General features: G+C 38.6%; 1 protein-coding gene across 1 annotated transcript in view; it reads left to right on the top strand.

Moving 5' to 3' along the window:
* The window catches only part of LOC110906796, an 88,058-nt gene that overhangs the window by 19,810 nt on the left and 50,591 nt on the right, over nucleotides 1–17,657 (top strand). Inside the window, exon 2 of the mRNA XM_022151872.1 lies at nucleotides 12,253–12,557. Coding sequence (XP_022007564.1) covers nucleotides 12,253–12,557 — 305 coding nt within the window. The remainder of the gene's footprint in view (nucleotides 1–12,252; nucleotides 12,558–17,657) is intronic.

The raw sequence follows: 17,657 nt of genomic DNA, 5'->3' as shown, positions 1-17,657 counted from the left end.
CATCATGTTTGCAACATGTGTTTGTGCAAGAAGTCAATCAGCTCCCAGAAAATCAAATCTCATTACTGTAAAAAGGATCTTCAGATACATAAAAGGTGCTCCCACACTTGGTATCTGGTATCCAGCTAATGGGAATATCAAGCTTTCAGGTTTTTCAGACAGTGACTTTGCTGGATGTCACACCACAAGGAAGTCCACTTCAGGAGGGTGCCAGTTTCTAGGTGATTGCTTAGTTTCTTGGCAAAGCAAAAAGCAAGTAGCAGTTTCAACATCCACTGCTGAGGCTGAATACATTGATGCTGCAAGCTGTACAGCCCAACTCTTGTGGCTTCAAAATCAGTTACTGGATTTTGGTATCACTGCCTTAAAAACACCACTCATGTTGGACAGCCAGGCAGCAGAAAATATCATCAAAAATCCAGTTTCCCACTCTACCACCAAACACATCGACATCAGACATCACTTTGTGAGGGATTGCTATGAAAAAGGTTTGATTTCTCTGCATCATGTCCCAACTAAAGACCAGCTGGCAGATGTGCTCACAAAAGCACTTGATACAGCCACTTTTGAAAGCTTGGTCTCTAGGATTGGGATGCTGAACATGGAATAACAAGCAACATCTTGTTTTTCTTTGAATAAAAGCAACAAAATGTTTTCAGAAAATCAAAAATCCATCCTTAAAAATAGCTAACAATGAAATTTTCATTAAAATCCTTAAAAGTCTGCCATTACCACTGATTGTTCAAAAGTCTGCTCTACTTCAAAAGTCTGTCCACTGCTGAAAGTCAACCCCTGTTCTCTCATTCCTTTGATAATCTCTGTTGTTCAAAAGCAGTGTCTTATCTACTAATATGCTATCCACTGATAGTGAAAATCATCCACTGCTTCCTTACCACTTCCTTCATCACTCACTTTCATCAAAGTACTGTCCTTCACTTTCACCAGGGGTTGTCACGTGGGCAGTACATAGTGGTCAGACCTTTTGTAACGGCTGCCATGTCAGCATTCACTTTCTTCCCTATAAAAATCCCCCACTCACCACCAAAACAGGGTTTTACTTTCGAATTGAATTCTTAAAAAATTCTCTTCTCAAAGCAGTTTTTCATCTCATCTTTCACAAATTTCTTCGATCATTCTATTCAAAAATGACAAAATCGAAGCCATCTGCAAAACCCACATCCAAATCATCATCGAAAACAGCCTCTCAAAAGGCAATCTCCACTGAAATCCCATATAAATCATCTCACAATCTCCTGGGTCTTCTCACAAAACCAGGAACCACCAATGTTTTCGATTCCATCATTAACACCATGGCAAAATCAAAGTACAAAACTTTGTTCACCGCCGATGCATCAATCTATTTGGAGACCCAAAGGGTGTTCTAGAAGAATGCAACCCTTGAAAAACAAGGAGACGCTGCAACCACCATACACTCTTCTATAAAGGGTAAAGCTATCCAAATCACGCCACAATCCATTTCAGAGGTCTTTCAACTCGATGATCAGGAAGGTAAAACTTCTTTCACTAAAAACGAGTTACAAACTGACTTCATTGAAAGAGGGTATGAAGCCACAATGATGAAGAAACTTACCTTACAAAAAGGTTATTTTCCTTCTGCAACCAGATTTTTATTTCATACCCTCCTACAATGTGTTTCAAACAAGACCACTTCTTTCAATGAAATCCCTTTAAAGATTCAAAATCTGGGATATGCAATTCTTCAAGAAGAAAATTTTAACTACTCTCGGGAAATCTTTAAAGATTTGGTTAATAATGTTGAAACAAAGTCATTCTTACTGTTTCCAAGGTTTTTAAGTTACTATTTTGAAAAGAAATTCAGTAAGGATGATTTAGCTGCAATAAATCAAGGTGAGTCTACTCAAATAAACAGCTTAACAAACGAAACTTTTTCAAGAATGTTAGCACCTTGCAAAACACAAGCAGAGGTGCATGAGCATAATTTAGCAGCTACCACTGCTCCTCAGGTATCTGTTGCTGAGCCCACTGTTCAAGGTGATCAAAGCAGCAGACCAACTGTTTTGAAACCCACACCTACAAATCCCAAAAAGCCAAACAAAAAGAAAAATCAAAAACCCCCCAAACCAATCAAAACGACAACTCTAGAGGATGAGATACCAGAGCTACTGCCTGTGACAACACAAATGTCACAAGAAACCACTGCTGCTACTTCCTCACAGCAGTTGGTACAAATATCTCAACCCATAACCAAAACTCCTCCTGCTTCTTCACAAAAAGAACAAGTTGTACACATAGGGCCACCACATTATGATGCTCTGGAAACACTCGTTTCCATCATCCACAGCCTAATGCCCGAGGCAAATTCTCTTTCTACACCCCACCTCACATCCACAATTCCACCAAAAACAAAACTTTTGTTGGATGCAATAGATTTGAACCAGGCATTACTCAGTCCTTCTCAATCACCTGTTAATGAGAATATGCCTCAACAACTGACTGAGCCTGATGTATCATTCCTTGCTAACCCACCAACACAACCTGAGGAGGTTACACCCCTTGAGTTACAAGTAACTCTTGGTGGTAATCCAAGTGAAGCAGCCACTACAACTGTTGAACCCACTGGTTTACAGTTGGACAGTGGTTACATCAATAAGACTTCCTTGGACGATATTCCTTTTATAGCACCTCTGCCAACCACCAGTGGATTAATTTATCCTACTAGCAACATCAAAAGGTTGTCAAGTGTTGAAGGGAGAAGACCCCAGTACCTAGAAAAAGGGGCATCAGTGGTTAATGTTTGGAGTATACTCCCTACCTCTACCACTGATAAAACCACTGTTAGTGGGAAATCAGATGATCCCATTAAATTGGGTGATGATTTAAAATATCAGGATTTGACAGAACGAATTGAAAAGTTGGATACATCTGTTGCAGATCTTAAAAACATGCTACAGCAGGTGTTGAAAACTCAAAAGATGCAATCCACTGCTGTTCCACCTCAAGCACCTGCTCCACAACAGGCACCTGCTACAAATGAGCTCTGGAATCTATTTCAACCTTTTCTCCATCATCAAGCACAAATAGCAGATCAGCAACATGAAAAAGATGTTCAACAGCTGAGAAATGCAATGGAGTCAAGGTTCAAGAACACTCAGGCTGATCTAAAGGCTCTCAAAACTCAGATCCTGCACACCACTGGCACTGCTCCTCCAACAGTTCTCTTCATTGATCAACTTCCCCCAGATAATGCCAAAAAGGGGGAGAAAATTCAGGAGTGGAAAAAGAAGGGAATAGAGGATGGTCTCTACATTGAACCAGAAAATGCAAACATGACCAAACAGATCCCTTTGCCAGATGGAAGCAAGAAAATTGATGTGACCACAAATGCACTGGCAGAAGTAGTTGTAAGTGTAAAAAGGGATAGAGAGGCCAAAAGGAAAGCCAGGGTGAATTATCTGGATCAGGGTACTTCAGGGTCAAAAGATGATGAAAATCTTGTTGATGAAAAGAAGAAGCCTACAAGAAGAGTAAGGCTACCCAAATCCATTCCAACCAGACGTTCAAAGTCTGTTCCAAAACCACCACCTAAAACAGCTGTTGTAACTCCTGTTGTACCCACTACTGTTGGTACTTCAGTGGTTTCAACATCTGCTCCCACTTCAACACATACCACTTCAACACATACTACATCCACTGCCTTATCACCATCACCACTAAAAACAAAATCACCTCCTGCCAAAAGGCAGAAGACAGCAGTTGTTACAACATCTGCTGTAAAGACAACAGGGGTTGGAACACCAGTTGTTTCAACAACTGTTAGTCAATCACGAATCACTGCCACTACATCCACCACCACTGTTCCATCCAAAACATCATCAGCCCCTCCTCAAACAAAGAGGAGAAGGCTAATTCTCGAAGATGATGACACTTCACCATCTCAAACATCTTCAAAATCTTTAGCTCTTGTCACAATACCAAAACCAGTTGCTCTCTCTTCAGTTCGAATGCACAAGCCCTTACCTCCTGCAGGTGTTCAGTTTCCTCTTGAACTAGCAGCTGTTAGAGAAGAAACAAAATCTTTTTACTATGAGGATGACCCTGCCAAAAGGAGTTTGCCATCAATAAGAGGATATCCCTGGCCTAAAAATGTTGATGAATATTTGAAGATCAAGGCCAAGCAAGCAGAGGATATCTCAAAAAGAAGCACACAAGGGAAATCTGACAAAGAAATTTTTAGAAACTATCAATATCTGCTCACACAAGTCAGTTCCCTAGAACAATTTGCCAAAAATGTCAGTCAACAAATTTCAGAAAGAGCAGCTGAAACTTTGAAGAAAGACTACATTGAAAGCATCATGGCTCACAAGAAGTACAAAGGAGAGAGATACATGTACAAAGAGTGGACTGTTTCTGAGCTTGAAAATGAAGCAGCAAGAATTCAAGACATGATAAAAAGGAAAGTCACTCACACTGTGACAACTCGAACTTTAGACATGCTTTGATGTAACGTTACGTGCTCATGAGAACTGAATTATATGATTTTAAATGAATAATTGTTTACGTGTGTTGTGTATGTATGAATGTTATGTGTTGCACGAGCCCAAACTACACAAACCGGCCACACAAAGCCCTTTGGGCCACTCCTTGTGCACGCGGACCATTAGACAACCAAGTGGGCTCGGCCCACTCCCCACTCGCAACACAAAACCGAGTTAGGGGTTTTGTTTTACCACTTTTGCAAATCACAAACACACACAAACCCTAGAAGCTTTGCTCTCTCTCTCTCTCGGCTTGTTGAGGAACCGACGGCACAAGGCCATCCGACCACCCTCTTGTTCGGATCACATCTCGTTACTTGTAATCGGACGTGAGTGATCATTTACTTGCTACTTGTACTTTCTGTGTATCTGCCGAGCAAACCAAGGTGAGTTCACACAGCCAAGGCATGGGATTCCCGGGTTGGGAATTGGGTTGGATATGATGAAATGGAATGATTACTCGTACTTACGCATATACCAGACTATAGACCATCGTCCTCAGGTTAGTCAGGACACGTTACGTAAAGCCTACGTAACCCAGATCTTTTGCCATATGTCTCCCGGGTCGGGAAGGACACGTTACGTAAAGCCTACGTAACCCAATACCCTCCACTGGCTTCCAGGTCGGAAGGCCACGCTGTGTAAAGCCTACGTAGCCCCCACGCGTACCACTGTCCTCGGGGAAGGGCACGTCACGTAAAGCCTACGTGACCCTGTACGTTTTCCTGTTCTCGGTAAAGAAGAACACATGGTCGGAAGTTAGTCTAGTAAGTACCGTTAATGAGAAGCCCTCATTAACCAGGATGAACATGGGAAGCCCCCACCTTTATTACACACTAGTATGGGAAGCCCCCACTAGCTATACTTATGCATTACTTTATGAACTTACTTTCTGTGAACTCGCTCAACTAGTTTGTTGATTATTTGCTGCATGCCTTGCAGGACCTTAGGTATACTTGGGAGCTTGCACAGGGAAGGAGCAGGTCGTTGTGGGCAGATGGATCGTTAATGATGTCGAACTCATAACTCGTTTCGAATTTACTTTACTATGCTTCCGCTACTTAAAACAGTATTTGGTTTTGAAACATCAATCATGTCATGGTGACTTACGTTAATTACTTTTATTATTATTAAATGCTATGTTTGATATGTTTGATATGATTGATGGCTTGATCCTGGTCAGTCACGCTCCCAAGCGGTGGTATTCCGCGGGTGGATTTTGGGGGTGTGACACACACTCCTCCTGACTGGGCAAAGTTTAGAAAGAATGTACCTGACAAACAGGTAGAACTGAAAAGAATGAAAGAAGAACTGGTTGCTGCTGAATATGGAAACAAAAGACAAATTGCTAGATGGAAAGAAGATGTGGTCAGGATCACCTACAAAAGGTTGGAGGAATTAAGAAAGAAAGATCCAAAAGTTCCTCAAAAGCCTGACTATCCTGAAGCTGAGGTTTCAAAAAGACCATCAAAGCTGCAAATCAGGAGAGCCACTGCTTCAACTGGTGCGGCCATCTATAAAAGAAGGACACACAAACAGTTAGGAGCTGAAACCATCCAAGAGATGATAAAAGGATGTTGGGATTGAACCCTACCAGAGGAACAGATAATGTAAAGCCAAAACCTGATCACAACAGTGGATTCACAATAAGCAGATGTTTACACTAAGCTCTCCCCTTGACAGTGGTTACCTATCTGCTGATACACTCTAAACACTGCTCAGAAGAACAACTGATGAACCAAACACTGATGAAACAACTAAAGACTGCTGAAAGGCAAACGCTGAGCTCTATCTACTGCTATCTCTTAAGTACTGCTGAAGATCCAAGCACTGCTCATTCAAAGACTGATCACCTTTTGAAGAAAGCACTAATGTTCAAGTAATCAGTGCTTAGGCTACAACAGTGGAACGTGAACAGTGTTAGACTTGTTTTGTATTATATTATCAATCAGTTGTTAGACATCAGTAGTTTTGTATAGATCAGGGTTTATAAGTTGTTAGGCTGTTAGATGTCACTATCATGGTGACGTCAGCTTAGGTACATCAGTAGTTTGGTTTGCCTATAAATATGACAGTACTCTATACTGTTATATTTGATTCGTTTTGAGTGAGTTCTTCTCCTCAATTCAATCCTTTCATCTTGTGCAACCAACCCTGGAGTATCAGGCTGAGGGGGAGTTTAGTCTGTAAGCTTGCATTGTAACCTTTTGCTTTTAATGTAATCTTTCGACTCTATGAAAAAGCAATTGTTTATCAAACTATATTCTCCTTTGATTGTGTTTACAAAGTTTGTCATCCATTTCCGCTGCACTTTACATAATTTTATATTCACTGAATGTTTATTTTGTACAAACAAACATAATCATGTCAGCCTCGGATCCTAACAATTGGTATCAGAGCCTGGACAGTCAAATTCGATCTAACAATTAATTTGACACAACAGTTCGGCTCAAAATTCATTGATACTAAGGATGGTTGTATTCAGTTGAAAAACAGAGTAACGAGTGAATCATGATCAAAATGGTTATTCAGAAACTCTGTAAATCAACCAACATGTCATATGACACACAAATTTCACGCAACAAGTGATATCATGCACAAGTCACTCATAGTTTTCAGGTCTGTAAAATATCTGATAAATTATGGGATCGTTCGATATTTTCAAAATTGATTTCAATTGTTGTTTTGATATTTGTGATGTTTTCACTAAATGCTAAAGTATGAACCTCAGATTAACAAAAACCTATGTTCTTAAAACATTAGTGTTTTTGATAACATAAAAGAGGGAAATTAAAACTTTAGTCATTCAGATCTTATGTGTTGAAAACAGGTTGAGTTCCTCAAAAGGACAAAATCAACTATGTTAAAATACATTAAGAAAATCAGGAGTCAAAAATGTCCAGATCATAGGTAATGAGAAGGTTGGCATAAGCATGTGCAGAAATGACCAAATCTCTCAAAACATTACTGCAAAATGATTCTGGAACAAGTATTCCTTCAATAAATACCCCTCAGTAAGTATTTCAATACTTATGATTGGGAAGGGTAAAAAGGGTAGAAGAAAATTCACAAAAACTCAGAAGTGTGTTTATCTCAAAACTTTTCAAGTCAAAAGAAAAGAGTATAAACATAAAACACTTATGAGTCATAGTTTAGAGTAATAATAATCATTAAGCAACTGTGTGCATCCATTTGCTCAGGAAAAGGTTTTTTGACTCCGGTAAATGAACTCCAAAGAGGACTAGACAAATTTTCCATTCATGTGTCCTCATGTTTGCAATCAACTGACAAAGAAAATGGTACCATACAGTGGTCAGAACGTATTCAGAATGTTCTACCAACTACTGCCAAACCAGTGACCATTTTGTTAAACTTAAGAATGATATGATCACATATCTTATTGAAAAGTTTACCAAATCCTCCTTGATGCTGTTTTTCAGAAAATCTTTTAATCATTTTTTTAAAAAGGATTTTTTCAAATAACCAGGATATATTGTTCAATTTTTTTTGAATAATGTATTTTGAACTTTTGCTTGTTTTTTTGTTGGCAATAGTTTCTGTTACCTATCAGGATACAATACCTTATTTTTGTTGGTATTATTGTCCTCATAAATGGGTCAAGAGGAAAAGGTACATATGTCAAGGTCATGTCATTTTCAGAGTTGTTTTAAACATCAAAGGTTGATTGCTAAACAGTGCTTAAACTACTGAGGTATTTATGTTTTAATTTGAATATTAAACGATAATGAGATGCCTTAGTAAAAAGTTTTCATCATCTGGGGTACTTAACCACTGTTCTTCAAAATTGACATGTGGCAAAAACCTTGAATGAAAATTCTCAAAACAGTTGCTGAAATATTTGTTCTTCAAATCTGTATCATTTACTCTAATCACTGTTTTGTTCAAACGTCTGATCTCTAAATACTATCCACTGCTGAAAGTCAACCACTGATTCCTCATTTTGCTAAGACAAGCACTGATGCTCAAAATCAGTGTCTTATCCACTTATATACTATCCACTGATAGTAAAAATCTTCCACTGTTGTAACCACTGATGCTTGATTCATCAGTGGCTCTTATAACAACTGTTCTCCACCCTTCATCCATTTCATCAGTGTTTGACACGTGGTCAGTTTTTAGCCCTCAGATCAAAATAACCGCTGCCACATCAGCGATCACTTTTTCCCTAAATAAAACCCTGCCCTAAACCCCCAAACAGGGTTTTACACTGTCGAATTGAATTCCAAAGTTCTCTTCTCAAAGCAGTTTCCAACCCTTCTTCTCAAAACATTCTCTGATTCTTCTTCATCAAAATGACGAAGTCAAAATCAAAATCAAAATCTAAACGAAAATCACCATCATCTTCAAAAGAGGTCGCTCAAACGACCGAAGAAACCATTGAAATCCCATACAAATCCCATACAAATCACCTCATAACTACGTGGGTCTCCTCGCAAAACCTACCGATAACCACACCTTCGACTCCATCATTGATACACTATCTGCATCAAAGTATAAAACTTTGTTGACAGTAGATGCTCCCATTTACTTGCAAACCCAGAGAGAGTTTTGGAAAAATGCAAATCTTGAAAATCAAGACGGAAAAATAGTAGCCATTAACTCCTCGATACAGGGTAAAGCATTTCAAATCACCCCACAATCAATCTCAGAGGTCTTCAAATTCGATGATCTGAAAGGTAAAACTTCTTTTGATAAAACCGAGTTAAAAGCTGATTTTCTGAAAAGAGGGTATGCAGAACAATCAAAGGTAGATACCTTACAAAAAGGTTATTTTCCATCTGCACCCAGATTTTTATTCCACACACTTTTAAGTTGTGTTTCTAATAAAACAACAGCGTTTAATGAAATACCATTGAAGATTCAGTGCCTGGGATATGCTATTCTAAACAATAAAGATTACAACTATTCCCAGGAGATCTTCAATGACATGGTAAAGAATGTTGACAGCAAATCATTTCTTCTTTTTCCAAGATTTCTGAGCTATTACTTTAAACAAAAATTTGAAAAAGAGGATGAAAATTTTCCCAAACAAGGTGTCCATTTTCAAATAAAAGGTTTAACAATTGAAACATTTTCAAGAATGATGGCACCAATAAAATTAAAAGCAAAGGTGCCTGAGCAGACTTTAGAAACTGCCACTGATCCTCAGGCAACTTCTGCTGAGCCCACTGCTCCAGGTGATCAGAGCAGCACAACCACTGCTCTAAAACCCACACCTGACATTACCAAAAAAGACCAAAAGAAAAACATCCAGAAAACCCACCATACCCAAAACAAAGGCATTTATGGAAGATGAGATCCCAGAGACAATGCTAGTGACAGCACAAAAGTCACCAATAACCACTGCTGCTACTTCCTCACAGCAGGTGGAAGAAAGATCTCAACCCCAGTCTCAAACTCCTCCTGCATCCTCACAAAAGGATCAGGTTGTAACCACAGGGACACCAAATTATGAAGCTCTGGATCCACTCGGATCTATCTTCCACAGTCCTGATCCCAAGGACATGTCTCTTTCAACACCCATACCCTCTCCAATCATAATGCCACAATCAATAATACCCCTATTGCATGCAGTTGATATTGCACAGACACAAACCAGTTCCTCTCTATCACCCATTACTGAGAGTATACCTCCACAAGTGACTAGGTCTGATGCTTATACCTCTGCTATCCCAGCAACAACTGAGGAGGTTACACCCACTGAGTTACAAGTAACTCTCGGTGGTAGTTCAAGTGGAGCAGCAACTACAACTGATGGATCAACAGATCTTCAGTTGGACAGTTGTTTCATTAATAAGACTCCCTTGAAGACAATTTCTTCCATGGCAACATCGGTAACCACCAGTGAGTTGATTTTAACCACTGGTACCATCAAAGGTTTATCGAGTGCTGAAGAAAGAAGTCCCCAGTACCAAGAACAAGGGGCATCAATGGATGATTTTTGGGACTCAGTTCCTAAGTCACACATTGGTACAACCACTGCTGGTGGGGATTCAGATGATCCTACTAATGTAGGTGATGATTCAAAATATCAGGAATTGACGAAAAGAGTTGAAAAACTTAAAGATTCAGTTGCTGAAATTAAAGATATGGTGTAAGAGATTTTAAAAGCTCAAAAAGCACAAGCTACTGCTGCTCGTGCTCAAGCACCTGCACAACATGCATTTGCTGCAAATGAGCTTTGGAATATTTTTCAACCCATGCTTGAAAAACAGCAACATATGGCTGATCAAAAGCACGCTATTCAAGTACAAATGCTGACCAACATGGTGGAATCAAGGTTTAAAGACACTCAAGCAGATATCAAGGCTATAAAGGCTAGCATACAAAAGACTGCCCATAGTGGAAAAGTTCCATCTTCCATCCTCTTCATGGATACACCCCTTGCAGATAATGCCAAAAAGGGGGAGAAAATCAAGTTGAGAAAGAAAGGAATAGAAGATGGGCTGTATATTGAACCAGAAGAAGAAAAACAGTCATCTAAATCACCTCAAACCACAAAATCCAAAACTTCAATTCAAACAGCTGATACATCAGTAGTTACAAAAACTGCTGTCAGTAGCCAAACAGCTGCCATGTCATCAACACACACAACTCTATCACACACCATCACAACCACTGTTCCAACACTATTATCATCTACAATCATATCACCACCACTGCCTCCTGCCATAAAGCAGAAGACAGCAGATGTTACAACATCTGCTGTAATGACAACAATGATTGAAACACCAATTGTTTCAACCACTGTCAGTCAATCACAATCACAAACCACTGATCCACCCAAAACACCATCAGCCTCTCCTTCATCAAAAATGAGAAGGGTTGTCATTCCTGATGATGAGTCACATCTTCCATCCCCTGCTCAAAAGCAGAAGACATCTGCTGACATATCAGTAGTTGTAATGACAACAGCGGTTGTAACACCAGTTGTTTCAACCACTGTTAGTCAAACATCCACCACTGATCTCATCATTCCGACATCACAACCTCCAAAGCCTCACAAAATAAAAAGAGAAACAACACAGGCTACTGTTGCTGCTAAATATCCATTGGAATTAGAAGCTGTGAAAAATGAGATGAAACAGTTTTACACTTAAGATGATCCTACAAAAAGGAAATTTCCTTCTCTCACAGGTTTCATAATTCCAGAAAACATGGATGAATATCTCGAAATAAAAGCAAGACAAGCAAGGATAAGAGCCAAAGTTGAATGCAAGGATCAAGGTGATGAAGCCATTTTGGAAAAAAGGGAATTCCTGCTCAACAAAGTCAAACAAATAGAAGAATATGCAAGTGATCTGAACAAAGAAATGTCAAGTTTATTCCCTGAAGCAGAACAACGAAATGAATTGAGAAAAGAATATCTTGCATACATAATGAAAGAAAAGTTCTATCCTGCTGAAGAAACAGAATTCAAAGACTGGCCAATCGTTGCACTAAAGCATGAGGCTAACAGAATTGAAAAGATTAAACTTGATCCGCGGAAAAAATAAAGACAGCTCCAAATTGGAACAAATACAACAAATTCATAGCTGATCTTATTTCCGAGCATAAAAGAAAGAAGCAGGAGTTGGTGGATGGAAAGGTGGATACTGCGGATGCCATAGCAAAATGGTCAAAGCAGCAAACTGATGAAGCTTATGAAAGGCTTGAGAAGCAGAGGTTGAAAGTCTCTGACATTCCTAAAAAGTCTAACTACAAAAAGCTACAGGAGCAAGTCAAGACCTTTGAAACACAGATCAGCACAGCAGAAGCCCTTGTCACAAAATTGAGAAAAGAAAGGAAGGAAATGTTGTCTGCTGGAGAAGAAAAGAATAAAGAAGCTGATCAGATTGAAGAAGCTATCAAGAAAATAGCTTCAGATAAAGAAAGATTAGCAAAACTACAAGACCTTGCCAAAAGGGTCAAAGTAGTAAGCCAGAAGTCATCAGCAGATGTCACAAACAGTGAGATGTCTGAAGTTGAAGCAGACATAGCTGCAGCTAATGAGATTATTGAAAAAGCATTCACACGAGTGTCAGAAGCTCATGATACTGCTCTACACTTCTTCTCTAGGCCAAACACTTTAAGTTCATCAGTCAATAAACCTCTCCCAAGAAACCCATTTGGTTTAAAAATACTAAAGTGGCTCTCTGATCAAAAGACCCACGTATTGACTCTGATCAGAACCAATGGAGAAGTGAGGCATATATCAAGGAATCAAGCACTAGGCCTAAGTGTTGAAGATCTACAAGATCTCCTTGAGCTTACATTGTGCAGGGATGAGGCTGATTTAAGTTCCAAAGAGTTTGAAGAAGAATTTAAAAGAAAAGCAAAGGAACTTCTGATGAAGAATAAAAATCCAGAATAATGACAGGTTTTGGCATTATCTGTTCCAGGGGGAGATTGTTGGGATTGAACCCTACCAGAGGAACAGATAATGTAAAGCCAAAACCTGATCACAACAGTGGATTCACAATAAGCAGATGTTTACACTAAGCTCTCCCCTTGACAGTGGTTACCTATCTGCTGATACACTCTAAACACTGCTCAGAAGAACAACTGATGAACCAAACACTGATGAAACAACTAAAGACTGCTGAAAGGCAAACGCTGAGCTCTATCTACTGCTGTCTCTTAAGTACTGCTGAAGATCCAAGCACTGCTCATTCAAAGACTGATCACCTTTTGAAGAAAGCACTGATGTTTAAGTAATCAGTGCTTAGGCTACAACAGTGGAACGTGAACAGTGTTAGACTTGTTTTCTATTATATTATCAATCAGTTGTTAGACATCAGTAGTTTTGTATAGATCAGGGTTTATAAGTTGTTAGGCTGTTAGATGTCACTATCATGGTGACGTCAGCTGAGTTACATCAGTAGTTTGGTTTGCCTATAAATATGACAGTACTCTATACTGTTATATTTGATTTGTTTTGAGTGAGTTCTTCTCCTCAATTCAATCCTTTCATCTTGTGCAACCAACCCTGGAGTATCAGGCTGAGGGGGAGTTTAGTCTGTAAGCTTGCATTGTAACCTTTTGCTTTTAATGTAATCTTTCGACTCTATGAAAAAGCAATTGTTTATCAAACTATATTCTCCTTTGATTGTGTTTACAAAGTTTGTCATCTATTTCCGCTGCACTTTACATAATTTTATATTCACTGAATGCTTATTTTGTACAAACAAACATAATCATGTCAGCCTCGGATCCTAACAAAGGAGATGACCTTGTAAAAGAAGGCATAAAGAAAATGATCATAGAAACTCTTGGTTTGGATCAAACTGCAAATACTGGTCAGCCAGTTATGAATAGGCCAGCCTCACCAAATACCTCTGCAAATAAACATCTCCCAAGAAACCCACCAGGCTCAAAAATACAAAAGTGGGAAACTGACAAACAGACCTGCGTATTGACTTTGCTCAGGTCTGGTGGAGAAGTGGAGAAAATATCAAGGGAACAAGCTCTTGGCCTGAGTCTTGAAGATTTGCAGGATCTCCTTGATCTTCCACTTAGCAGAGATGATGAAGACACAGATGCCCTTGACTTTGAACTACAATTTAAAGGACAGATAAGGGAACTGTTGATGAGGCAATAAATGTCCAGAATAATGAAGAGTTTTGGCATTATCTGTTCCAGGGGGAGATTGTTGGGATTGAACCCTATCAGAGAAACAGATAATTAAAGCCAAAACTGGATCAGAGCAGTGGATCCAGAATAAGCAGATGATTACATATAAATCTCTCCCCTTGAAAGTGATTTCCACATCTGCTGACCTCCTATCTGCTGATCTTGCAAAATGCTGACCTACAACTTCTGCTCAAGTAAAGACCTGATGAAAGACTAAAGCCTTGCTGATTCAATCTACTGCTTTGAGTCAAGCTCTGCTGATCCGGACAAGTACTGCTGGGTTCACAGCAGTGGAAGGTTGCAGCAGCTGATCAATAGTCTGTTTTGTAATGTAATGTAATAGCAGTAGTTAACATAGCAGTGTTTGTTTAGATTAGAGGTTAGAGTTTGTTAGGAGGTTAGATGTCACTTTCATGGTGATGTCAGCTAAGATGCTCAGTGGTTTGCAAGTGCCTATAAATAGTTCAGTACTTTGTACTGTTCTATTAGCTCTTTTGCATCATCGTCTTCTTTGCACGAACAAACAACTGAGCTCTGGCTAAGGGGGAGTTTGCATTCATTCATCAATCATTGTAATCGTTATTGAAATAAATTCAATCTTCCGATTCATTGTGAAAAGATGTTTGATCAAAGTATTACTCTCGTTTGATTGTATGCAAAGTTTGTTTTCATCATAATTCCGCTGCACACTCATCCATTTTCATTTTAATTACAAACACAAAATACAATCAGAATCAAACTCAGATCCAACAAAGTTTGATTGATTTTACCACTTGTAGGTATACTAGGTTCGGGGATGTGGTTCATCATCTTGTCTCTCAATCACTTGTAGGAAAATGCAAGTACAAATTAATGTCCTTGATTTACCATATGCAATCAAGCACCATCAACTCACCTAACCACTTGTAATTATAACCAACAAATACCACTAGTAAGCAAACACAAACAAACCTTTTGCCGTTTGAATGATTGACATTAACGTAGCCAAATTTTCAAGAAAGATGCCGATACCTGCTCCACGCTTACTAACCTGGGAGCTCCGGCAAGTCAGGTTTTTAGTCAAAGAAAATATCCACCCAAGCCTGACCAGCCTTGGGTTTCACCAAGTCACCAGCACTCGGTTTCTTACCTTTCCTCTTCTTCTCATAAAATTCTTTAACCCCCTTGACTTTTCGGTCAATCATCTTTCCAAAGATGTGTTATACCTTGGGGTTAAAGACCTTCTCAGCATCAAATTCCTGTTTGTCATTATAAAATTGGTTAGAAATTTCAGTTTTTCCAATTTTCTTTTTATAATTCTCAGCCCAAAGTGATGGAAACTCCTCATCATTCACAATCGGTACTGATTTTTCATCTTTTAAAACAGCTTCACATTTTGAAACAACTTGTGGCTCAACTGATTTTATGGAATCATTTTCATCGCCAGAAGATAGCTCCTCTGATTTTGACCTATCAGAATCATCGCTAGAGCTTTCACCAACTTTCTTAACAACCCATTTCTGGTTGTCAGATTTAGCTCTCTTCTTGTAAAACTTGTTCGAACTCTCACCAATTTCAAATGTAGAATCTTTAAACAATTTTGTTCTATCAATTGGTGATTCGAACTCAACTACTTTTTCTTTGAGTTTACGAAATACTCCCTATTTTGATTGTATTGCCTTAGAACAATCTTTGGCAATATGTCCAACTGTGTTGCATCGGAAACAGGTTTTCATATCTTTCTTCTACTCAGTCATTTTCTTCAATTCATCTTGCTTCTTTGCAAGGAACTCATTATTTGACTGTCTCCAGAAATCTTTCTTTTCTTCTTCTTCAGATGACGTTCCTGAAACAAATGTCATTTTGGATTTAAAATCACGAACATATTTTTCATTTTTCAGTTTTTCTGTAGGAGTAAAACCTAACCCTTTCTTTTTGAAATTACCGTCATGGTTTGATTTCTTTTGGAAACCTGAACCAAAACTGTAATTCTTTTTCTTGTTTAATCTTTGTTGTACTCTTGAGGTGTAATTTTTAGGATTTTCATTAAGACATAAGTCTTTTATTTCAGAAATATTAATTTCTGTGAGTTTGAAAACCTTGTTTATCAATTCTGTTTTGACACCTCTTATTGGAAATTCCTCATCAGAATATAATTTGTCAGAATCATTCAAAGTGTATGCAACTTTGAACAATCCATCATCCAAATTAGATTTTGATAACAAAAATTTTCTATCATAAACTATTTTGTCCTATTTTTCTGTTTGACACGGAGTGCTTGACCCAGACTTTGACTCTGACGCGAACTCCGACTTTGACTCCTCTATTTCATCGTTTTCTAACACATGATCCACGACTTTCTTCATCAATTGAGACTGTTGATCAGTGTCAGACGATGTAAACACGACATCAATACTATCTGGCAAGTTTACTGACGACTTCGACTCCCACTGTAAATTTGTTGCCTTTTTTACTCTTTCATCATTTGGATTTCTAGCTAGATATTCGTTTTCCAGCGGGGGTGGACATCTGTTGTAACTAACACCTTGTTTCTTACCAGATGGTGTCTTTTCAGTGTCTTTTTTTCTTTTTGGTCTTTTTCACTGGAGTCTTTTCTTCAATCTTTTCTTCTGAAACTTTCTTTTCTTCAGTTACTTCATTGTCTTCAAATGACTTCAAGCTTTCAGCCATCGGATAAATCCTGTCAATGACATAAGATGAACATGAGTAACTTTTTAATTAACGGTTAACTCTTTCAGTTTCAATTCTTTGAAGTTCCAGTTTCTGTTCAAGAGCAGCACATTTCTCAATATAATTATTCACAAATTTTTGTTTCACCATGAATGCTCCTTGAAGTGTCTTCATCGCAGTTGCCTGCTCTTCACTTGTGTTATTATACATGTTCATCGCTTTGTTGAGCACATCATAAGATTCCTTTAATCTGTTCATATTGTGAATCAAAGAACTATTTTGTTTCTTTACAACTTCACAATTTTCACAAATTATTGGACTCTTCTTAGCAACAGCTTCTTCATCAATCTTGAACTCTGGAACTTTCACTTTCTTTCGAATCACCGGAGTTGTTTCATCATCACTGCTCACCGGTGTTTTCACCTTCTTCTTTTGCTTCTTTACCTTCTCATCCTCACTATCGCTTTCTTCCAACATCTTCAAATGTTTTGCCATCTGTTTGGCATAGTACTCAGTATCATCATCACTTTCATCTTCAACTTTGGCAACAAAAGCTGTGTGGGTTGTTGCTTGATCAGAAATATAATCATCCCAAGTAAAATTTTCCCAGCTAAAACCCTCAGGTAATTTCTCATCATCTTGATCAATCACACAAGCTTTTCCATCAGATGATAGGTATTTATCCCAGTTGAATGATTTCTTTTCATTTTGATTAACCACACAAGCTCTTTTTCCAGTATCTTCAATCACATCTCTTCCATGTGCAGTTTGAGCTTGATGTTTATGTTGTTGAGATGATTGTTGACCAACTTGGTGATAGATGGCTTTCCGATAGTA

The sequence above is a fragment of the Helianthus annuus genome, chromosome 14 (assembly GCF_002127325.2).
Source record: "Helianthus annuus cultivar XRQ/B chromosome 14, HanXRQr2.0-SUNRISE, whole genome shotgun sequence".
Lineage (NCBI taxonomy): Eukaryota > Viridiplantae > Streptophyta > Magnoliopsida > Asterales > Asteraceae > Helianthus > Helianthus annuus.
This window is presented reverse-complemented; position numbering and strand designations above follow the sequence as displayed.